The sequence below is a fragment of the Anolis sagrei genome, chromosome 3 (genome assembly GCF_037176765.1).
Source record: "Anolis sagrei isolate rAnoSag1 chromosome 3, rAnoSag1.mat, whole genome shotgun sequence".
In the NCBI taxonomy this organism is placed as follows: domain Eukaryota; kingdom Metazoa; phylum Chordata; class Lepidosauria; order Squamata; family Dactyloidae; genus Anolis; species Anolis sagrei.
In genome coordinates, this window is record NC_090023.1 from 165,376,861 (window position 1) to 165,402,081 (window position 25,221).

Consider the following 25,221-nt stretch of genomic DNA (forward strand, 5'->3'; position numbering starts at 1 on the left):
GATCTTGAGCATTCCCTTACTGGCATGACAAATAAGAGCCACTGTACGAAAGTTTGAGCATTCTTTAGCATTTCCCTTTTTTGGTATGGGGATATAAGCAGCACCAATAAATATCAGGAACCCTGCAAGACTACAACAGTCTTTTAAAAAAATAATTATTTTTTTTTATAAAAAAAATTATTGCCCAGATAATAAAAAAATATATCTGGGCAATATGCATTTGAAATATGTAAAGTAAAACTTTCCTGATAAAATACAATGCAGAGGTTAAAAAAATAAGTAGAGCATAATAAAACAAAGACTAAATCTAGCACGCTCAACTGTCAGAAAACAAAAATGTCATTACTCAGATGCCCATATTTCAGATTTTGGAATTTCGGATAAGAGATGCTCAAGCTGTATTATCAGCAAGTGATCACAATTTTAGAAGTGCATTTTCGTTAGATTTTGTAGCTTTCTTACCACGAACTAGACAACATCGTTGTATTAGCCTGCACATGCATATTAATAACTCATATTTCAGCTCCAACTAAATGTTAGAAATATTTATGCATTTTTCTTCTTGGGAAAAAGCATTAAAAATATTAATTGTATTGGGGAAAATTCATGCAGAAACAGAACAGAGCCTTGGAGATAATATTCTCAGGGATTAGCCTTTTAATACAGTCCTCATGAAAATTCAGCATGTTGAGTTCTTTCAGATCAACCTTTTTTGTAGCCGCATTGTAAAAACTCTTCTCCTAAATCCAAGATGACAGGAAAGCAGTTCTATTTTTAAAAAGAGCCATTCAATGGAAGTACAATGCAACCGACACAATCTAACCAAATTATGTTTTAGACCCACTGAGTTTAGCATAACTTTCCCTCATTCAGATGGAATCGAGAATTGTTCTGTACTTTCAAGAGATTTTCCAGTGATATCAAATTAAAACAGAGGAAAAACTCCAATGTTTTCAGCATATTAATTCTTTTGAAACTTAAAGTACACAACAGAGCATAAAATTGGACTAACACCATTGCATCCACTGGAGCCAAACCATAAAGTCCATTTAAAAAAAGCCCATTGGTGATTACTACACCACATTCCTTCCCAATCAGAGGCTGAGACTTTATTAAATTTCCTGCCACCACAAAGAGTCAACTAGCGATGGCATCAGGCAAAATCTTGAGCCACATAGGACAGACAGACAGCCAGACAGTTCCTGAATTAATCAGAAACTGGTGTGGGTTTCTTTAATAGCTACCAAATGAAATAAAAATGCTCAGTGTTCATTATTGCCGAATGTCAGTTCTCTGGAGTGCTTTCTCCTCTGACATCCTCTCTGGCCATTGAGAATAAACTTCTGATTTTGCCTTCTTGTGTCTTATTTGGCCTTTTGGAAAGCTAGACACTCCAGGCCCTGAACCCACAATTTTAGCGGAGCTGAAATTGCATATCACTTAGATCAGAGGTCCCCAAACTAAGGCCATATGTGGCCTTCCAAGGACCTTTACCCGGCCCCCAGCCCCCGGCCTAAATTTTAGATAGGCTTGTTCTAAATCTAAAATGACTTTATTTTATATATTAATTTTGTATCAAAAGTATTGCATAAATTAGTATAAAACTGATAAAAATAGATGGAGCACAAGCGGCTAAATAACTTTTTTTAAAAATAATCTTTATTAAATTTTTCACAAGAGATTAAAAGCAAAAAGGGGTTTGGGAGAGGTGGTCAGGGAGTGATGGGGGAGGGAGCAGTGGGAAAGGTGGTGAGAGGACAGGAAAGAAAAGAGAAAGAAAGAAAAGAAAAAAGGGGGGGTTGGGGTAGTGATGGGGGGGATTAAGAAAAAGATTAAAAGCTTGTGACTTCCTGGTATCATCTTAAGGGTCTCTTCTTTTCCTCTTCCTCCTTTCCTCTTTCATCTTCTTCAGTTTCATATCTATTCCTTTCTCCCTCTCTTTTCCTTATCTTTCATTCTCAGTGGTTTTTGTCTTGTTAATCTGTTAGGATCTTCTTGTTTCTTTCTTTGAAGTATTCTGACACCTTCTCCCAGTTTGTTTCTTTTCTGTTGATGCCTTTGTTCCTTAAAATTAGAGAGGTGAGTCGATCCATGTTTTTAATTTCTAGTATCTTCGTTAGGCGTTCGTCCTCATCCGGGATTTCCTCCTGTTTCCATTTCCGCGCATAGCAGATTCTGGCTGCTGTCATCATCAGAAACATCAGTTTGTCCGAGTTTTGGTCGATTTCTAAGTCCTGCATTCCTAGTAGGAATATCTCTGGTCTCCAGGGTATCTTGATCTTCAGTATCTTTTGTACTTCTTTTTGTACTTCTTTCCAGTATCCCTTCGCTTTTGGGCACGACCACCACATGTGGTAGAACGACCCTTCTGTTTCCCCACTAAATAACTTTTGACCAAAAATGGGCAACAGCGACCGCATTGTCTGTAGCAGCCTCAAGCAATTCTTCCTCTTTACATGAGCAAGGACATAGCGGACAAGCATACAGATGCGGACTTCTCTGTTCTGCTTCACAGTTGTACAAGGTGGAGGATTCTTTTAGGTAGTGCCATTTTGCCAGCTTGTCTTTTAATCTGTCCACTCCACTTCTGAGCCTGTCCAGGGACTTCCAAGTTGTTCATTCTTGGTTTGCCCCTGGAGGCAGACCCTTTGGGGGGGGGGGGGGAGGGAGAATCCAACTGGGATTTCCTGGCTTAGCTGCCAAGAGGGATATTCTTGCTGTTGCTGGGGGAATGTTAAGAAAGTGGTGGTTCTCATGAAGCTTTTCCTTGATTTGAGTCTACTGGGAGGAGACTGATAGCCATGCAGTGGATGGCTTTCACAGTATTCAACCTTATTTAGCAGCAACTTCCTGACGCACATGGTAGGGGGGCAATGCCAGCTAGCTTGTAGAGTTTATCAATAGGTTAGGTTTAAGACATCCTGTGATTATTCTGCATGTTTCATTCAATTCGAAGTTCACCTGCTTGGGAAGACTTGTGAAACGACTTGAAGGCACACAACAACAACAATCCCAATTAACTTGACTCTTCAGCCAAAACCAGGACCACACTTTCAATTGAAATCCTGGTAAGTTTATGTTAGAAAAAATTGCTTTTGTATTTTAAATATTGTATTTTTATTTGATTTTTTCCTCTAACAAATGAGATATGTGCAGTGTGAATAGGAATTCATCCATTTTTATTCTCAAACCATAGTCCTGTCCTTCAACCATCTGAAGTACCATGAACCTCTGAGTTAAAAGTTTGAGGACTCCTGAATTAGACCATAGCTCATTCACATATAAGTAAATAAATATAATATACAAGCGCAACAACATAAAATAACTGACATATAGTTCTTGCTTATTAAAATTGAATAAATTAGATTAGGGCATCCTTATAGCAATATTTTATGAAATTATCACACAAAGTTATGAATGTGGCAGTAATATATCATGGTCTTCTATTACTTAAAATGCCTCATGCAAAGGCCTTCTCCCCACATAATCCAGAAGCAAATATATATTCCATGCCAAGCTGACGTCCTTGCTTTCAGCAAAGCCCAATCATACAGTGTACACCAGGCATGGGCAAACTTCAGCCCTCCAGCTGTTTTGGACTTCAACTCCCACAATTCCCAATAGCCTATCAGCTGTTGGTAATTGTGGGAGTTGAAGTCCAAAACACCTGGAAGGCTAAAGTTTGCTCATGCCTGGTGTAAATCAATGACTTTTTTCACCATTCTTATAGTTGCTATCCAATTAATGGCCAATTTCTGGCATTCCATTCTGGGCAAGGGACTGAAGTATGTGGTGGCCTCCTAGTCCCAGAGGTTCCTGGATGAGACAAGATTACCAACATCCATTTCAGACTGGGGAAAAGACAGCTTTGGTCACTTTGGTGGATAAACCTATACAAAACTGGACATCTGTTTGTTCTGATGGATATCACAGTGGCATTTGTTGCTTATTAACCATAATATCTTTCTGTTCTGCCTTGTTGGAATGGAGCTTGGAGGTATTGTTTACTATGTCTTTGAGGCTTCTTGGAAAGGCAAACTTAGGAGGAGGTGCTGATGGACTCCCGTCTCCTGTCATGAAAGTTTTAGTTTATGTGGAATTTCTAATATTGAAAAGAAATAGGTACCAATGCTTTAATATATATTTATATATATATTTACCTTTCTAGGACCTCCAGATGGATAGCGTATGTGATGAATCTAGAAATAAAAAAACAGAATTTTAATTCAGAGAAAGAAAGAAAAAACACCTTTTTGCTGGTTGAAGAAAAACATTAAATCCACATAGAGTAACAGGTGAGAACAGCAACAAGTAGAAAAGCAAAACAACTACCGTCCGGTCAGCCTCACGTCGATACCAGGCAAGATTCTGGAAAAGATTATTAAGGAAGTGGTCTGCAAACACTTAGAAACAAATGCGGTCATCGCTAATAGTCAACACGGATTTATCAAAAACAAGTCATGCCAGACTAATCTGATCTCTTTTTTTGATAGAGTTACAAGCTGGGTAGATGCGGGGAATGCCGTGAATGTAGCATACCTGGATTTCAGTAAGGCCTTCAACAAGGTCCCCTATGACCTTCTGGCAAGGAAACTAGTCCAATGTGGGCTAGGCAAAACTACGGTGAGGTGGATCTGTAATTGGTTAAATGGACAAACCCAGAGGGTGCTCACCAATGCTTCCTCTTCATCCTGGAAAGGAGTGACGAGCGGAGTACCGCAGGGTTCCCTCGTAGGCCTAAGAAGAAAAGAGGACCTCTCCTAATAGCCATCTCCAGCTATCTGCTGGGTGGAGAGGAAGTGGGAACATTTGCCTTATTGTAGCTACAGGAAAGATGAGAATATTGGAACCTACAACATCTCATCCACATACACTGGCTCCTGCACTGGCAACACTTCATTGAAAGCCTACTAGCAGAGGTACAACACTTTACAAGAGGCACAGAAAACCATGAGTTCAAAACGAATTTAAAATATATAATGTACATAACCATTGTAACATGGTTAGAAGGTAAAACAGAAAAGAATAATCCCAAATGAGCAAGAAACATGAAAAGGAGAAGCTCTAGATCAGGGGTCCTCAAACTTTTAAAACAAAGGGCCAGGTCACAGTCCCTCAAACTGTTGGAAGGCCAGATTATAATTTGAAAAAAAATGAATGAATTCCTATGCACACTGCACATCTTATTTGTAGTGCAAAAGACAATTAGAAACAATACAATAATTAAAATGAAGAACAATTTTAGCAAATATAAACTTATTAGTATTTCGATGGGAAGTGTGGGCCTACTTTTGGCTGATGAGATAGGATTGTTGTTGTTATTGTGTGCCTTCAAGTCGTTTCAGACTTAGGCTGACCCTGAGCGAGGGCCGGGTAAATTACCTTGGAGGGCCGCATCCGGCTCCCGGGCCTTAGTTTGATAATCGGATTATATTTAAGAATATACAGGAGACCTAAAGCCTTGGAGAACTACGAAAATTCAAGAGCACACGACACTGGTCTTAAATGAAGCAATAATTTTATATAGTCAAAAGTCATGCTTATCACCTTTATTTAATTCATCAGCTCAGCTCATTCATTCAAAGTTCATCATTTTGTTTCCTGAGGCTGTACACCTTTACTGCATGATGTAGACAATTACCGTTTTTGCACTTTGTACATTTTAGTCAAGGGCTGGGGATTTGTTCTTGCTTATTAGCTACCTTTTTCCTAACAGAAAAGGGACCTTTCTTGATTTGGAGATTGTCTGGAAACTACTACAGATATTTATTAAAGTGATCCACTTGGGGGAGCGATCCAACCAATTACAAAAATTATCCTAATCTGTTACAATATAAGTGGGAATCATGCAATCCTTCACATGTTGATGGACAACACAGCCAAGTCCAGCAACATCTGGAGAGCTATATGAACCCCCATCACCACTTTTCAGGTACATGTGAGCACAGGGAAGAGGGATTAATTAGCCAGAAAATATTCAAAACAGTGATTCATAAAACAGCATTTTTGTCTTACATGGGAAAGTAAGAATATTCCCAGAATAAGGAAACTCCCTGCAAGATGTCCTTAAATGCACTTTAATAATGACTTTAGATTGTCTGCAGGGGCAGCTCATCCATTACGCAAAGTAAGCGGTTGCGGTACACTTTTTTTGCCAGGGGCGCAGAGGCGTCTCTGTAAATGCCCCTCGACCGCCACTTGAGGAGCACCCCCTCGGCTCACAACAGCCCTAGTAGTCCGGGGGGAGCCTCGGCTTCCTTGCCTCACTGCCCGGGCAATTGGTTGGGGAGAGGCACCAAAATACTGTTTGCTTACCATTGAAAATTACCTAGGGCCGCCTCTGATTGTCTACATTTCTTCCTTCTCCAAAACCTCTATCCCAATTACATGTTACCTGTTTATGCTCAGCATTATTTTTTAAAATTTTAATTATTACATTTGGCCCAGCCATAGGTTTTTAAATGCGTCGTGTTATTGTTATTGTTTTTTGCTTATTTTGCTTATGAGTTTATGTATTGTTTTTGTGTTATTGCTGTTATTGTTTATTGTTGTGTTGTGGGCTCGGCCTCATGTAAGCCGCACCGAGTCCCTTGGGAGATGGTAGCGGGGTATAAATAAAGTGTTATTATTATTATTATTATTAAATCCATGCACAGAATGCACAAGGTTATACATTCAGTGCCTGTATCTTATTAAAGCACCAAATTCTATTTCACTTTGAGAAACAGATCGGGATTTGGATTCTAATGCTCAAAGAAGGCTAAAGTTACTCTTTCCTACCACCCATGCAGAAATAGCAAATTTAAAAAGAACTCGTGGATCTAAGGAAGTCTCTTTATAGCTGGAAACAGTTGAAAGGAGAACAATTTTAGAAGGAGGTCACAATTTAGGAGAAAAGGGCCGAACTTCCCCTGCTGTGCTCTACAGTTTTAAACAACATGAGGCCACTGGTATTTCAGGCTTAGTTTTGTGTAAAACAACACAAAAATGGAATGCATGGTATATATTTAAATTACCACATATTTTAACTTGGCATTTGAGGAATACCACTGCCACTACTCCCTAGATTGGGGTGTTGTGTGGTTTCCAGGTTTATTGGCTGTGTTCTAGCAGCATTTTCTCCTGATCTTTTGCCTGCATCTGTGGGTGGCATCTTCAGAGGATCTCAAGATTCATTGTGTGACATCAGAGAGGGTAGCTGCATATATTCAAAATGAGACTCACCTTGGCAAGTATCCCTGCTTTGACCTGTATCCTTCACACATGAGCCAAAGACCTGCTGCTCAGCTCTTTCAACCACAGCCACGGTTCAGGACAGTCAATGAGAACTATGGCCAACTCAACTCTGATGAGGATATCACAGTACTACAGTAAGGCTCTACACATCTAGAGTCACAACCTTCAGCCTAAGAAGTCTTTGTTATGAAGAACATTTTCTTGAACAAGATGAGGTCCTCCTGGACTGACCACCTCCGAAAAGTAAACTATCTCAGTAGTGCTCAACTGAGTTTGTTGGGATGCACTGGGGGAAATGGTTTGGGAACTGCTGGCTGGCTACACATCTGCTTGTTACTACACGGGCAGCCCCATTCTCCCTGAGAAATAAAAAGAAGCATTTGCTGTATTTTCCGGCATACTAGATGATTTTTTAAGTCTGGAAAATCTTATGAAAAGTCGGGGCTCATCTAGTACACTGGGTATAAATTAAAATAATAATAATTAAAAGAAAAGAATAAAATCTCCCTTAGTGGCACAGCCTGAGGAGGGAGGGAGGAAGAGGAAAGCAGAGGGAAAGAAGGGCATGGGGAGGAGGAGTGACAGGCTGCATTGCCACAGAGACCAGCTGGGGGTGATGGCCCGCTGGGCTTTCCCTGCAACCCCTGCTGCTCTCCCCACTTTCCTTTCAAGGACCTCCTCCACCCCCGATGCTCACCTTCTCTGAAGGCCACTGGGCTTGCCTCCGGATGACGACTTCCAGCAGCCCTGGGCAACGGCGTGCCTTGGATATGTTCGCTGAGGCATTCTGTGAGCCATAATTCCCTGACTCCTACTGCTCCCAGAATACCTCAGCGAGTTCATCCAAGGCACGCCACTGTCCAGGGCTGCTGGGAGTCGTCTTCTGGAGGTGCCTTGGATGTGCTCGCCTTTGGAGGAGGTGAGTGGCGAGGGCAGAGGAGCTCCTTGAAAGGAGAGCGGCGAGGGCCGCAGGGGCATAGTGTTGGAAGAGGGGAAATCTTAAACAGCTAATATATCCCAAACTATGTATTTTATCTTTAAAAGTCCGGAGTCATCTTATACCCCCAATCGCTTTGTATGCTGGAAAATGCGGTAATTATTAAATCAAGTAAAGGTTGAAAAAAGAAACTAGCTTTTCCCCCACAGCTCCCATTTCCCATTGAGATTGCTACAAGAATGCCCCTTCAGCTGCTCTTTACAGCAAAAAAGAAGCCCCTGTGGCAGTTTTCATAAAAAGGTATTGCTGTTCAGTAAGCAATTAAGTTCAAGAAAGGTATATGTTCTACTGGAAAACGCCCCAGTGTCTTTTGAGTCCTCAGCCCTGTTTAACTGTAAACACTAGAATGGAAATTGTGTGGCCCTCCAGACGTTGGGAGAGTTGTGTGAAAGACGTTTGTTCTTGCTTTTTGAACAAGCCGGTATGTTTTGGCTCCTTTGTTCTTCGTGATGGTAACTATCCACAGCTGTATAGCATAGATGCCTGCAGAGAAGGGATAGGGAATCTTCTACCCTTCAGGAATTTTGGACAACTTCCACAAACTATTATAGTTGGCAATGTTGAGTAGGGCTTGGAGGTTTGTAGGTGAAAACATGTGAAGGGCCAATGACATTGCAGCATTTCAATAACACAAAGATGCATTATATTAGAACTGCTCATAAAACACTTTTATCGGGGATATGGATCACTTTAAGTGTGGTATGAGGAATTGTGTTAGCATTTTTAAAAAATCAGTCACTCAGAGATAAACAGTTAAAATGATTATAAAATACATATCACAAGAGGAAAAGAGAGTTTAACGCCTTCTTTAACAAGAATGCTTCCCCAAATGTTACTTGGACTGGTAGGAAATTTCCTGTAGTACTTTCGGTATTACAGCTGTTTGCTATCTTTTTGGGGTAATGTTGTGCCCAAAGCAATTCATCACTTTTAAAGTCTCAATAGTTTTCCTACCAAAAAAGGGAAATGCTAAAGACTGATCAAACTTTCGTACAGTGGCTCTTATTTCTCATGCCAGTAAGGTAATGCTCAAGATCCTGCAAGGAAGACTCCAGCAATACATGGAGAGAGAGTTGCCAGATGTACAAGCTGGGTTTAGAAAAGGCAGAGGAACAAGAGACCAAATTGCCAATATCCACTGGATAATGGTGAAAGGCAGGGAGTTTCAGAAAATCATCTATTTCTGTTTTATTGACTATTCTAAAGCCTTTGACTGTGTGGATCATAATAAATTGTGGCAAGTTCTTGGTAGTATGGGCATACCAAATTCACCTTGTCTCTCTCCAGAGGAATCTATATAAGGACCAAGTAGCAACAGTAAGAACTGACCATGGAACAACAAACTGGTTCAAGATTGGGAAAGGCATACGGCAGGGTTGTATACTCTCACCCTACCTATTCAACTTGCATGCAGAACACATCATGCGATGTGCAGGGCTTGACGAATGCAAGACTGGATTAAAAATTGCTGGAAGAAACATTAACAACCTTAGATATGTAGATGACACCACTTTGATGGCTGAAAGCGAGAATGAGCTGAGAAGCCTTCTAATCAAGGTGAAAGAAAGCCCAAAAGTTGGAGTGCAGCTAACCATAAAAAATCAAGATTATGGCAACAAGAATGATTGACAACTGGGAAATAGAGGGAGAAAACGTGGAGGCAGTGACAGACTTTGTATTTCTATGTACAAAGATTACTGCAGATGCAGACTGCAGCCTGGAAATAAGGAGACGCTTATTTCTTGAGAGGAGAGAAATGAGCAATCTCAATAAAATAGTGAAGAGTAGAGACATCACACTGGCAACAAAGATCCACATAGTTAAAGCAATGGTATTCCCCATAGTCACCTACAGATGTGAGAGCTGGATCATAGGGAAGGCTGAGTGAAGGAAGATAGAAGCTTTTAAATTGTGGTGTTGGAGGAAAGTTCTGAGAGTGCCTTGGACTGCCAGAAGATCCAACCAGTTGATACTTCAGGAAATAAAGCCCGACTGCTCATTGGAGGGAAAGATAGTAAAGGCCAAGATGAAGTACTTTGGCTACATCATGAGAAGAAAGGAAAGCTTAGAGAAGACAATTATGCTGGGGAAAATGGAAGGAAAAAGGAAGAGGGCCAACCAAAGGCAAGATGGATGGATGGTATTCTTGAAGTGACTGGCTTGACCCTGAAGGAGCTGGGGGTGATGGTGGCCGACAGGGAGTTCTGGCGTGGACTGGTCCATGAGGTCACAAAGAGTTGGAAATGACTGAACAAATGAACAACAACAAGTTTTCCTCTAGCAGCTGGGTTTTTCTCCCCAATCAAGTGAAACGCAATCTTGAATGTAACTATGTAGAGCAATTTTTAAAGAGGAGTCCTGCTTTGCTTTTTGACTGTATTTAATGTTTCAAACATTGTAATTCATTTTGCATAACTTGGAAGCCCTGATGTGTTAGGAAGTGACAGACAAATGTCTTAAGAAAGATCAGTTTTAGAGACATATCCACTCACCTCACCAATCATTTGTTACCCTATATACAATTGGTTTGGCACACGTACCTGCTTATTAAGTTGATATGGCAATTGAATAAGCAGGCATCTGTAGCCAACCTTCCCTCCCTCTTTCTCTCCTTCTTTCTTTCTCTCCTTCCTTCCCTCCCTCTTTCCTTCCTACCTTCTTTTTTCCTTCTCTACCTGTTTCTTTCCTCCCTTCCTTTGCTGTTTTGTTCCATCCTTCCTTGTCTCCTTCCTTCCCTCCCTCCCTTTCTCTCTCTTTTGTTCCTTCTCTCCTTCCTTCCATCTCTCTTTCCTCCCTTCTTTCACCTTTTTATTTCCTTTTCTCTTTCCTTCCTTCTCTATACCTTTCTTTCTTTCTTTCCTTCTCTCCTTCTTTTCCTCTTTCTCTCCTTCCTTCCTTCCTTCCTTCCTTCCTTCCTTCCTTCCCCTGCTCCGTGTATATGTGTTTTGTGTGTGTGTATATATATATGCATATATGTGTGTATATATTTGTGTATATGTGTATATGTGTGTGTTTGTGTATATATATGGTTTTGTGCATGTGTTGTAATGCATTTTTTTGTTTTTGGGCTTTTTAAGTCTCTTCTGCTTTGTTTTTCAGTGTTTTATGAGTGATGGTCACTTGTTGCCCTGATACGTGTATTGGGTCCAAATTTGGTGTCAATTCATCCAGTGGTTTTTGAGTTATGTTAATCCCACAAATGAACATTACATTTTTATTTATATAGATTAGTAGCTGCTGAATACCCTAAAGCACCAGATGACATCTGATCTTGGAAACTAAGCAGGTTCAGCTCCGGTCAGTACTTGGACAGTAAATAGCATACCAGATGCTGTAGGCTATATGGCAGTGGGAGGAACTGGCAAAACCATCTGAGTATTCCTTATATTAAAAAAAACTGTATGAAATGTATGGACTCGACAGGCAACTTGAAGGCACATAAACACACACTGGTCAGAGTAGGAAGAAGATAGCAGCCAACAGCTAGAAACTATTAAAGCTAGATTTCTAATCAGTAGCACAGCTGGACTCCAAAGCATTCACATAAATATGAACGCAGCACCAAAGAGATCAGAGAACAATAGAGACTAGGCTTGAAGCACTGGCTTATTTCAGAGTGTGGAAAATTATCCCTCTCAGCAGGTTTCAGACTGCTGCATCTAGGTTACAATTCATTTCCCTTCAATTTCTCTTGGTAGCTCTCTTTTATTTTGCTTTTTCAAAAACCCTTATCCTTAAATGTCACCCCGACACATTCAACACCAGTGTGAACAAATCAACAGACTTTTCATTCAAGGATGTGGCTGCCTATTACAAAAGATGCTAGAAATTACTTACTTACTTGCTCCTTTTAGAGTCAGCCCTCCACATTCATGTGGGTTAGTGGTAAAAACTCCACACAAATATGGGAAAACCATTAATATCTCCAGGAGCAGAGTGAGGCTTCCTTGTACAGCTGCCAGATATGGTGGGGTGCTGTGTCTTCCCTGAAGTCACAGGGAGTGGAGCTGTGGTGATTTCAGTCACCAAATGCCACCCACTGAAGCAGGCATGTAGCCGGGGGGGGGGGGGGGCGCTTGGGGGGCTTCAGCCCCCCCCCCCCCCGAAATTCTCATGATGGTTCGCGAAAAGGCCTTACTGGTGCATTATTTAAACTGTTATGTTTATTCATATCATGATCTGATCACCATACTCAATATATCCCATATGCATGGGGGTATTGGGGTAATGATACAAAAGGTTTGCTAGGCTAGACCCCCTTTCACTCAGACTCAGCCCCCCCCCCCGAAACTCAGTCCCCCCCCGAACCCCTCCTGAAAAAAATTCACCCCCCCCCCCAAAAAAAAACCCGAAATCCTGGCTACGGGCCTGCACCGAAGTCTATAAACCAGAAGAGTTTGATGGAGGTGGTTGGTAACTGCCATCACTGCTACTCTGCTCCTCACAGCTTTGGGGAGGCATAACAGCATGCCCACAACTCTCACCATCTACACCTTCCAAGTCTGTTGGTTCATAGATTTTTGTGGGAGATGATTGGCAACTGAAATAATTTTTACTTGGCTTCCTGAAGCTGCAGGTTGCCATCCACCCTCCACTAAAGATGTCTGTCTGGTTTACAAGCTTCACTATGGGGTGGATGACAACCAATATATCAACAGATTATAATAATATATCATCACGATATATCAAGATATATCAAGATATATCATCTTACTTGGGTCAGCATCCAGTGATATCATTTCACTTCTGACAACGATGTTACTCCTCATAGGCAACTGATTTACAAGGGGTATTTTTTAAGTAAGTTCAGTTTTGTTGTAGACACTAATAGTTCGTGCACATACCGCAAAGAGTACGTGCGTCGTGTACCAGCATGCCTTGGGAACAACTGTGCCCAGTTTCCGCTCTGTAGCTAACCTGTACGGTTCTGTTCTATGCTTTAAAAATGTTTAAGATTATCAACTCACCCGCTGTATGTGAGGTTCGCTCAGTGATACGGTTTTTGTCAGCAAGGAACCTGCCTGCTGCAGAAATCCATCAACAGATTTGTGAAGTGTACGGTGATACTGTTATGAGTGAAAGCAAAGTGCGTAAGTGGATATGACAATTCAAAGATGGACGTGACAATGTCCATGATGAGGACCGCTCCGGTCGTCCTTCTTTGATTACAGACAATTTGATTATCGGAGCAGGCGGCAAGTTTTTATGAAGAGGGTATTTTAAAATTGGTTCAGAGTATGATAAGTGTTTGAACAAACTTGGCAACTATGTCGAAAAAAAGAGTGAAGTATGTACTTTCTGAAAATAAATTTACTTTTTTGAAATAAACTTTCGTTGTGTACTTATGTTCCAATGGACCTTACTTTAAAAATACCCCTCGTATATACAATGTGGGGATCCAATGCCATTCCTTCACGTTTTCTGATTTGGAATTATATGAATGTAAATAAACACAACTCAAAATTTGAATCTTTAAATTAAATGCAAATGCAAAAATTCAATACCAACAGAAAACACCTCCCACACACATATAAGAATGGATAGATTTAGGAAAACACAAACATTAAAACATTAAGTGTGCCCTGACACATGCATGAATTTCCATGCATATCGCCCATGAACTACCAGGACTCACAGCTCAGCATGAAACAAGAACAGGAAATATGCAGGTTGGATTCAAAGAAATATAAAATAGCTGTGAGGTGTGCTTATTCCAAGATCCTTTTTTAGGAGCGGAATGTGTTGAAAGTGACTGCATGTCGGTTAAAAACAAGCGAGGACACCATGCTGCTTGCCTCCTCCTTCTCACTTATAGATTTCTTGAAAGTCTGTTTTAGTGGCTGCAGTCTCACCCACACTTCACTAGAACAAAAATACTTTCTGAACATCTTTTGCATAAAGAATATCTAAAGGGTTTTTCTGATTTGTCCAAGTGAGTAACAGGAAGATATTGAACCATTCCATGAGATCCTCTTTGGTTCAGTTCTTGTGGAATGATAAAGCCACCTTAATATATAGTTTACCAAGGGCTTCATAATAAACAAAAAATCTGGAACTTTTCTGAACTTTTACTATTTTGAAGCATTAGAAGCATTAGAGGTTGAGAGCAGATCGGTAGCAGCAGCTTTCCCACAAAGACTTTATTGTTTCAACCCTATAATAAAATGTATTGGCTATCCCTCCCAATTTGGTGTCATCTGCAAACTTGATGATCATGCCTTCTAACCCTTCATCTAAGTTATTAATAAAGATGTTGAACAGGACTGGGCCCAGGACGGAACCCTGCGGCACTCCACTTGTCACTTCTTTCCAGGATGAAGAGGAAGCATTGGTGTGCACCCAGAAATATCAGAAGTAAATTTCAGGCAAAAATGGGCATGATTAAAAACAAAGATGGCAAGGACCTAACAAAAGCTCAAGAGATCAAGAGAAGGTGGCAAGACTATACAGAAAATCTGTATAGGAAGGATAATAATATCAAGGATAGTTTTGATGGTGTGGTGAGTGAATTAGAACCAGACATCCTGAGGAGTGAGGTTGAATGTAACAAAGCAGCAGGAGACAATGGCAAGGAATAGCAGAAGTCAACATTGCTAGTAACAAAGCAGCAGGAGACAATTGTGCAAAAAAATATATTCCTTCTTAAGCTATTCAGCTATTCAGTTCTGTTGTATTTAAACTTGTTTTAATTTCTTCACACTTAGATTAAATATCCATAAACAAATTCTTTTCCTTTATTCCATCTGTTATTCCTTTTCTGAGTGTTAATTTACTTTTCATTTTTCATGTAGTCCTCAATTACCTTCCAACTTGTTCTTTTCATACCTTTCCCATTGTTTTGTCGTAACCAAAAATAAATTCATCCATGTCTTTAATTTCTAATATTTTGTCTAACCATTGTGTCTTAGTGGGTATGTTTTCTTCTTTCCAGTTTTTAGCAAAGATTATTCTAGCAGCTGTTGAGAGATATATGAATAATTTTTCTGTTATCATCTTTGAAAAAGTCCGGTTCAAACATGCCTAGTAGATTGCATTGAGTAGTTAATATTTAGGATTTCTTGCATTCAGTGTGGATAATTTTCCAGTATTCCATGGTTTTTTCGCAGGACCACGACATATGGTAAAAGGATCCTTCCTGTGTCTTGCACTTCCAACATTTTTTGTCCATGTTCTTATGTTTTGAAATTAGAAGTTTACAGTGGGCAATTAACAGTGACTAATATGTAATGTTTCAAAAGAAGGCAAATATGTTTAATCTTCACAAAAGTTTTTTTTTTCCCCAGACAGACTTTTCATTGGTTAGACCACATCTGGAATATTGTGTCCAATTCTGGGCACCACAATTGAAGAGAGATGTTGACAAACTGGAAATTGGATGCCCCAACAAATTTGTGAACATCCTGCGGCTCCTCCATGATGACATGATGGCAACAGTTTTGGACAGCAATGGCTCCCAAAGTGACTCATTTAAGGTGGAATCTGGTGTCAAACAGGGATGTGTTATTGCCCCAACTTTATTCTCCATCTTCATCGCTATGATACTTCACCTTGTTGATGGGAAGCTTCCACCGGAGTGGAAATCATCTATTGGACAGATGGCAAGCTATTCAACCTCAGCAGACTGAAAGCCAAAACCAAGGTTACAACATCTGTTATAGGACTCCAGTATGCTGATGACAACGTCTGTGCGCATTCAGAAGAAGATCTACAAGCCACTCTAAACACCTTCGCAGAAGCATACGAGAAGCATGGCCAGTCATTGAGCATTGAAAAAACCAAGGTGCTGTTCCAGCAGACACCAGCCAACCCCTCTCCAATGCCAGTGATACAGCTTAATTGTGTAACATTAGAAAATGCTGATCATTTCCGCTACCTTGGCAGCCACCTCTCCACCAAAGTCAACATCGACACCGAAATACAACACCGCCTGAGCTCTGTGAGTGCAGCATTTTTCCAAATGAAGCAGAGTGTTTGAGGACCAGGACATCCGTAGGGATACCAAGGTGCTTGTTTATAGAGCTATTATCCTCCCAACCCTGCTATATGCCTGTGAGACGTGGACTGTCTACAGACGTCACATGCAACTCCTGGAACTATTCCATCAGCGCTGCCTCTGGAAAATCCTGCAAATCTCTTGGGAAGACAGGCGGACAAACGTCAGCGTGCTGCAAGAAGCAAAGACCACCAGCATTGAAGCGATGGTCCTCCGCCATCAACTCCGCTGGACCGGCCACGTTGTCCGGATGCCCGACCACTGTCTCCCAAAGCAGTTGCTGTACTCCGAACTCAAGAACAGAAAACTGGGAAGCCCTGGCCCTTGACCGCTCCAGCTGGAGGTCAGCTGTGAGCAGCAGTGCTGCAGAATTTGAAGAGGCACGAATGGAGGACGAAAGGGAGAAGTGTGCCAAGAGGAAGGCGCGTCAAGCCAACCCTGACTGAGACTGCCTTCCACCTGAAAACCAATGCCCTCACTCACTGCGGAAGAAGATGCAGAGCAAGAATAGGGCTCCACAGCCACATACGGACCCACAAGAACACTGGAAGACAGTCATCCTCGGAAAACGAGGGATCGCCTAAGTAAGTAAGTAAGTTATGTTACTATGGCTAAGTAGGGATTTAAAACCTAATCTTTGGAATCACAGTCCAATGTTCAAACACCACCATTACGCTCGCTCTGACCGTTCCATTAGTATGAAAACACCTTCTCCAGAACATGATGTCCAAACCTGCACAACATCACTAGGCTCAGCCACAGCTATCAAACAGTTTTTCTGGATGATTATTTTTAATATGGCTATTTTTTGATTGCAAAATTGCTCCATTAGAATTCTGAAAATAAATATTCAGGCTGCAGATTGGACCCAAAGTCTTCCTTGCCAGTAGCTTTAAATACTACTGTAATATTTCAGGCTTTACCAAACAGATCGGCTAGTTGATATAGCGAAGGTTCATAGTGGTGATGAGTAACTATAGCAACATGGTACAGCTACACATTTTTTTCCATGGCAACCTGGCCTCCATGGAATACTAATGAGTGTCCATGGCAACAGGAAGTGGAAGTGATGATGTCTGGAGACGAAAATATTTCATGTATCATTTATAAAGGGAAAAGGCTTCCTAATTGTACACATTTAATTCATAGATATCCCTGTCTTAGAAACAAACCGGATAAAACGTATAAATCCATTGTGAGATGTTAAGCGGTACTTTTATGTAAAACAAAACCCCATAGTAATACAGCTTATTGCTATACTAAACAAGTGTTGCACATCAAAATGAATTTTGCATGTTGCAACATTGCATGGTGCTGGAGGAAAATTCTGAGAGTGCCTTGGACTATGAGAAGATCCAACCATTCCATACTTCAGGAAATAAAGACCGACTGCTCACTGGAGGGAAGGATATTAGAGGCAAAGATGAAGTACTTTGGCCACATAATGAGAAGACAGGAAAGCTTAGAGAAGACAATGATGCTGAGGAAAATGGAAGGAAAAAGGAAGAGGGGCCGACCAAGGGCAAGATAGATGGATGGTATCCTTGAAGTGACTGGCATTACTCTGAAGGAGCTGGGGGTGGTGACAGCCGACAGGGAGCTCTGGCGTGGGCTGGTCCATGTCACAAAGAGTCGGAAGCGACTGAACAAATAAACAACAAGCAACAGCTATAGTTGCTAAACTCAAGTCAAATGGTAAGTTAGTAGATGCCCAAATTGAGAATCTTTCCTGTTCTTGTCTTCACAAAACAACCGTATTTTCAGGCATATAAGACTACTTTATAACCCAAGAAAATCTTCTCAAAAGTCAGGGGTCATCTTATATGTCGGGAGTAGTTTTATTCGCTGGGAATCGTCTTATAGAGCGGGTGCTGAAACTTCCAATCCGGGTTGGAGAATCTGTGGTTGCCGCATATATGCTGTACAAGTACGGTAGACGAAAATCCATTCATCAGGATTCGTGGACTTAATGTGGTCCCGATGTTGAGGTGAAGGGGTGCCTTACCAGGAAGGTGTAAGTGAAGAGTGGAGCAAGCTGCAGGCATCCGGGGCGTCGGGGTATGGAAAAAAAAGAGATAGAGTGGTTCTGGTCCCAGAAAAACACAACTCTTTTATCTGTCTGGCCCGCCCTTGTATCCTATTACCGTACCTCCTCCTCTGCCTCTCAGATCTCGCTCCTGAAGACTGCAGTGAAGCGGTGCAGGTGCGCATGTGCTAGATCTGAGAGACAGAGAAGGAGGTACAGTAATAGGAAATGTCAAAGGCTTTCATGGCTGGAATCACTTCCAAGCTTCCTCAGAGGTTGCCATAGATGCAGGCGAAACGTCAGGAGAAATGCCTCTAGAACATATAGCCCGAAAAAACCCACAAGAACCTAGTAATAGGAAAATTACCATATTGAAATCAAATCTGATGCTTTTTAATTTTTTATTTGGTGTGCTTTGGAAGAGGGGTAGTCTTATACCTTGGATAGTCTGACTTAGCCACGTTGGTCCACGCTCTGGTTACATCCTGTATAGACTACTACAATGCTCTCTACTTGGAGTTGCCTCTGAAGACTGCCCGGAAGCTACAACTAGTCCAACGTGCGGCAGCCAGATTACTAACAGGAGCGGGGTACAGGGAGCATACTACTCCTCTGTTGTGCCAGCTCCGCTGGCTGCCAATCGGCTTCCGAGCACAATTCAAAGTGCTGGTGTTGACCTATAAAGCGCTAAACAACTCCGGCCCAGTTTACCTGTCCGAACGGATTCTCCCCTATGAACCATCAAGGTTGTTAAGATCTTCTGGAGGGGCCCTGCTCTCAAGTGCGCCTGGCGGGGACGAGGGACAGGGCCTTCTCGGTGGTGGCCTCTCGGCTCTGGAACTCTCTCCCACCCTAAATAAATAAATGTGTGTTTGTGTATATATATGTGGATCTTCTGGAGGGCCCTGCTCTCAGTCCCACCACCTTCGCAATCCTGTCTGGTGGGGAGGAGAGACAGGGCCTTCTCGGTGGTGGCCCCTCGGCTGTGGAACTCTCTCCCAATATAGATCAGATCTGCCCCCTCCCTCCTGACTTTCAGAAAGATGGTAAAATCTTTGCTCTGGAACTTGGCATTCTCAGATTGATGATCGAATCAATAACTGTTGACCACAAGGCGGATGATGGTGAATTTGTGATTTATCTTGACGAATTGGCTTTATGTAATTCTTGATCTGTATTTTAATGTGTTTTAATGTATTAATGTACTATGACATTATTATGCTTTAGTTTATTTGTTTACTGATTCTCTGTTGTTAGCCGGCCTGAGTTCCTCCTCAGAGGTCGAGAAGACCGGGTTATAAAAGCTCTAAATAAATAAATAAATAAATAAAAATAAATTAAACGGCGAGTATATCCAAAACTCTTTATTTTAACTGGAAAAGTTGGGGGTCATCTTATATGCCCAGTTGTCTTATTTGCCGGAAAATACGGCATGCATATGATGCTTTGGGTAATTCTGAACCATATGAAATGTAAAGAAAGTTGCATCCAGAACAAAATAGTTTCCTACCAGGAAATTATCAAGAGTCAGGATGGCGCATTGGGGTTTGATGGGAAATTCAATAGGCCAAGGCTTGAGTTCAAGCATGGAAACCTGCTGGTAACCCTGAACAAACCATACTTTCTTTTGAGGAAGGAAATTACCTCTAAACAAATCTCCCATAGAAAACCAATAAGTGGAAAATGACTTAAAGACAGAGGAGGAGGAGAAAGAAAAGGAGAAGGAGAAAACAACTTTAGGGGGATGAAAAAGAAGATTCATCCATCATCTTAACTAGAGACAAAGATCTTGCTGCATTGGTAACATTTATGAACAAAGTATCTGCAAAAGTTTGCATATCAACAAACAATATGATGTAAAGGCCGGTCCACTGTGCATAGAACAGAATGGAAGTCCAATGCAATCTTGATTCTCTAGGAATTTTATAAAGGGAAAAATAATTGCTAAAGTCATGGTAAGATTCCCCAGTGAACTAAACAATGAAGCTCCGTCAGCATAATCTGACACTATACCATGGGGTATAGTATCAATACATTGGAGAAAGACATCACCCTATGAAACAGGACTCTTATGGATAAGCAATTCAAGTGAGAAGCATCCACACAATGGGTTTGTGTAACACAGTTTCAGACTGTTGCATTATCTACATTTGCTCCCTTACAACATCAATCATGTTGGCTGCATATCTGATGGGGGTTTAATCCACTGGAGACAGAAATAAAAAGCTATTTCTCAGAGAAAAGCATACCTCGCCAGAAATGCTAAATGTACCACTATAATTCATTTATAAGGTCCAACATGTACTTTGCTGTTGTTGTGTGCCTTCAAGTCATTTCCAACCTATTGCAACCCGATCACGGGGCTTTCTAGGCAAGATTGATTCAGAAGACATTTGCCACTGAGTTCTGCTAAAGCTAACAGTGTATGACTTGCCCAAAGTCAGATAGTGGATTTCATGGCTAGAAAGGCCTCCAGAGACACAGTCAAATACCCAAACTACTGCATCACACTGGTTCCTTAGCATTTAACAGGGGTTATAACAGATTTAAATTAAAGAGGTCTAACCCAAAGTCTTAAGTCTATCTTTTATGTCATCTTTTCTCCCAGGAGGTTAAAGAGGGGTTCAACTTTACAAGTATCCCCATACCACTGCCATCTTTATCCTCACCACCATATAAATACCTCCAGCTTGGGGGTGATCCTGGATTCATCACTGAGCCTGGAACCACAGGTTTCGGCGGTGGCCAGGGGAGCTTTTGCACAACTAAAACTTGTGCACCAGCTGTGCTGTACCTTAGGAAGTCTGATCTGGCCATGGTGCTCCACGCTCTGGTTACATCCCGAATAGATTACTGCAACACACTCTACGTGGGGCTGCCTTTGAAGATGGTTCAGAAACTTCAGCTAGTTCAACGGGCGGCAGCCAGATTACTAACTGGGGCGGCGTACAAGGAGCATACCACCCCCCTGCTATGCCAGCTCCACTGGCTGCCGGTCCATCTCCGAGCCCAATTCAAAGTGCTGGTTTTGACCTATAAAGCTCTATACAGTTCTAGCCCAGCTTACTTGTCCGAACACATCCACCCTTACATTCCATCTCGTCATCTAAGATCATCTGGGGAGGCCCTGCTCTCACTCAACAGCACAGATGCGTCTGGCGGGGACGAGAGACAGGGCCTTCTCGGCTGTGGCTCTCCACCTATGGAACACACTCCCAAATGAGGTAAGATCTGCTCCCTCCCTCCTGGCTTTTAGAAAAAAATTAAAATCATGGTTTTGGGACCAGGCCTTCGAGCAGTAGAAGTAAATATATGCAGCATTTCAGAAAGACAATGACTGGAACAGCGATTTGACGGATGAGACTGTTTTATTGTTTTAATGATTGTTTTATTGTGGATGCACAATAACTTAATTTATGTCTAATTGTAGTGTATAATTGAATACGGTAGACTCTGCTGGAGTCTACCGTATTCCATGCAGCTGTGGACAAGTCTACATAGGGACCACCAAATGCAGCATTGCCCAAACACGAATCAAGGAACATGAAAGGCACTGCAGAATACTTCAACCAGAGAAGTCAGCCATAGCAGAGCACCTGATGAACCAACCTGGACACAGCATATTATTTGAGAACACAGAAATGTTCACAACCACCAGTTTAGACTACACAGAGAAGCCACTGAAATCCACAAGCATGTGGACAATTTCAATTTCAACAGAAAGGAAGAAATCATGAAAATGAACAAAATCTGGCTACCAGTATTAAAAAACTCAAAAATTACAACAGCAAAACAACAGAGTAAACAATCAGGCACATCAAATCACTCTCAACAAAAAATTCCCCCCAGGCACTTCCAAGCCATTAAATGCTAATCAAGGTGGTCAGTTGAAACATTCACACCTAGCTCCAACAAACAAGAGTCCTTTGTCCCACCCTGGTCATTCCACAGATATATAAACCCATTTTCCTACTTCCAACAGACCTCACTACCTCTGAGGATGCTTGCCATAGATGCAGGCGAAACGTCAGGAGAAATGCCTCTAGCCCATGGCTATATAGCCCGGAAAAACCTACAACAACGCAGTGATTCCGGCCATGAAAGCCTTCGATAATACATAATTGTAATTGTTTGTACTGGCATTGAATTTTGCCATTACTTATGTGTAAACCGCTTGAGTCCCCCTCGGGGTGAGAAAAACGGTATACAAATACTGTAAGTAAATAAATAAATAAAAGACAGCTTATAGCAAGAATGCCTAAGACAGCTAAAGGGAAATTGTCACAGAGCTCCACAGTGAGCTTTATAGTTGATCGGGGAAGCCCCACCTTTGATGAATAGCAAAAGTGACCCATATATATTTGCTAATGCTCCTACTCATCTTTTTAATGCATATTTTAAACAAAAGGAGAAGACTGTGTTGAGGAAGAGACATGGCAACTCCTTGCAGTGACAGTCTGCTCCGTGCAAAACTCTCTTTCCTTCAGACTTGGAAGAATAATTTCTCATTCTCTTCCCACCTACTCCCAGAGCTCAGTTCTAAATATATTTAAATGAAAAATACAATGGGAAACTTTCTGTGGTAGTCCCGCTTTTTTTTTAAAAAAAAGTGTATGGTGTGTGTGGAGACGTTTTCTTCTTCCTAGTTCCTCAGCATTCATGTTGCTTTTATCTGCTGTAGTCATATTGGTATGACTTTGAAATGTCCCTCTGGGCAATAATGGGAAATCTGGCACCAGCTGCCTTTCCCAAAGGCTTTCTCATTTGTTACATAATAGATGCAACAGTTTGGTTTTATATCATGGAGTTGCTGGGAGTCTGATTTGAATTCGTTCAACACTGATAACAAAGCTATGCCTAGAACATTTGGTCGGGAGTTCAAATCAGGAGAAGCGTTATGTATGCTAGATGACAGGAGACGGCCTCGTTTCCTGAGACTATATCTATCAGAGGATGAAATTTCAATCCAGGAGGCAACAGTGGTCTTACCACACTCTTTTTCTGCCTTCCCCATGTGAGAGAAGGAATTTGCTAACCCAGCCTACTCTGTCATACTCGTATGTGTCTGAGCCCCCAAGAACCGCTTCTTTCAGTGTGAGAAGTAAAGTTTAGAATTCAAACTTCTCTCCTTCAAGTAAGATGGCAGGGAACAAGCATCATTTTGAAGCATAATAACATTTAGGCAGGGTTATGATCCTCTCTGGCTATTTTCATAGAATCATAGAAGAGTACAAAAGGACAGTCCAGTCCAACCCCCTTCCATACAAGAAAACACAATCAAAACATTCCTAACAGATGGCCATTCTGCTTCTGCTGAAATACCTTCAGATAAAAAGACTCTTATGAATGACTACATGTAGATTTGAAGCACTCAATACTAAGCAGTAGAAATTGTCAAAACAGCTTCAGCTAAACTTTACTATCTAAATGATTAGCACATCTATATAAATAAAAATGTAATGTTAGTTTGTGGGATTAACATAACTCAAAAACCACTGGACGAATTGACATCAAATTTGGATAGCATACACCTAACAACCCAATGTATGTCTTTCACTCAAAAAATTGATTTTGTCATTTGGGAGTTGGAGTTGCTGGGATTTATAGTTCACCTACAATCAAAGAGCATTCTGAACTCCACCAACATTTGAGTTGAACCAAACGTGGCACACAGAACTTCCATGACCAACAGAAAACACTGGAAGAGTTTGGTGGGCATTGACCTTGAATTTTGGAGTTGTAGTTCACCTACACTTTGGACTCAAACAATGATGGAACTGGACCAAACTTGGCACAAATATTCCATATGCCCAAATATGAACATGGAGTTTGGGGAAAATAGATGTTTACATTTGGGAGTTGTAGTTACTGGGATTTATAGTTCACCTACAATCAAAGAGCCTTCTGAACCGCATGAATGACAGAAGTGGGGCAAACTTCCCACACAGAACCCCCATGACCAACAGAAAATACGTTAAGGTCTTCACCAGGGCAAGAAAACGTAATCAAAGCCCTCCCAAAAAAGAGCCATCCAGTCATAGATATAGATAGATAGATAGATAGATAGATAGATAGATAGATAGATATGACTCACATACACAGAGAGATATAATATCGCAGATTTGAAAGGGACCCCTAAAGAATGACAATTATATGTTGCATGTTCCAGAGTAGGCAAACCAGATCAACACAACATGTTCCAGAGTAGGCAAACCAGATCTCCACATCAACACTGGCAAAGAAACAACAAGAAATCCTGTTTACCCACAAGCATAAAGAAATTACATATATTAGAAACCAAAACTTTCTCATTATTTTATTTTCCAGATCACCAGACTGGGCCACAGCAACGCGTGGCAGGGGATGGCTAGTATCAGATAAATCTACAGAAAGATGGTAATCAGAAGGATGACAAATTGAGACAAGTACGAATAGAGACAGATAAAATCAAATGCTACTTAATCCAATTGACTAGTCACACCTACAGCAGGCCCATTAAATCAATGGAAATTTGGTAAGTCAACAGTGTGATAAATCTCCATGGGTGTACTTTATTTGGGACTAACAGTTTGACTGAGAAGAGAAAATAGTCTGCATTGTACGCCTGTGCCAAACACATATTTTGAAATGTTAGTCACACTTTGGAATCTGAATACTGTAGTAGTATTCCTGCTTTTACTCATTCATCTTAATACATGTTTACTTGTGAATGCTAAGGACTCCAAAGTGTGACTTACATTTCAAAATATGTGTTTGACACAGGCGTACAATGTAGATCATTTTCTGGGTTGTTGTAGGTTTTTTTGGGCTATATGGCCATGGTCTAGAGGCATTCTCTCCTGACATTTCGCCTGCATCTAAGGCAAGCATCCTCAGAGGTAGTGAGGTCTGTTGGAACTAGGCAAAAGGGTTTATTTATCTGTGGAATAACCAGGGTGGGACAAAGGACTTTTGTCTGCTGGAGCTAGG

At 41.2% G+C, this 25,221-nt stretch overlaps 1 protein-coding gene across 1 annotated transcript in view; it reads right to left on the reverse strand.

The window, feature by feature from the left end:
- The window catches only part of ANK3 (ankyrin 3), a 719,992-nt gene that overhangs the window by 664,557 nt on the left and 30,214 nt on the right, over positions 1 to 25,221 (reverse strand). Inside the window, exon 2 of the mRNA XM_067465652.1 lies at positions 4,161 to 4,199. Within this exon, the coding sequence (XP_067321753.1) occupies positions 4,161 to 4,199 (39 nt within the window). The remainder of the gene's footprint in view (positions 1 to 4,160; positions 4,200 to 25,221) is intronic.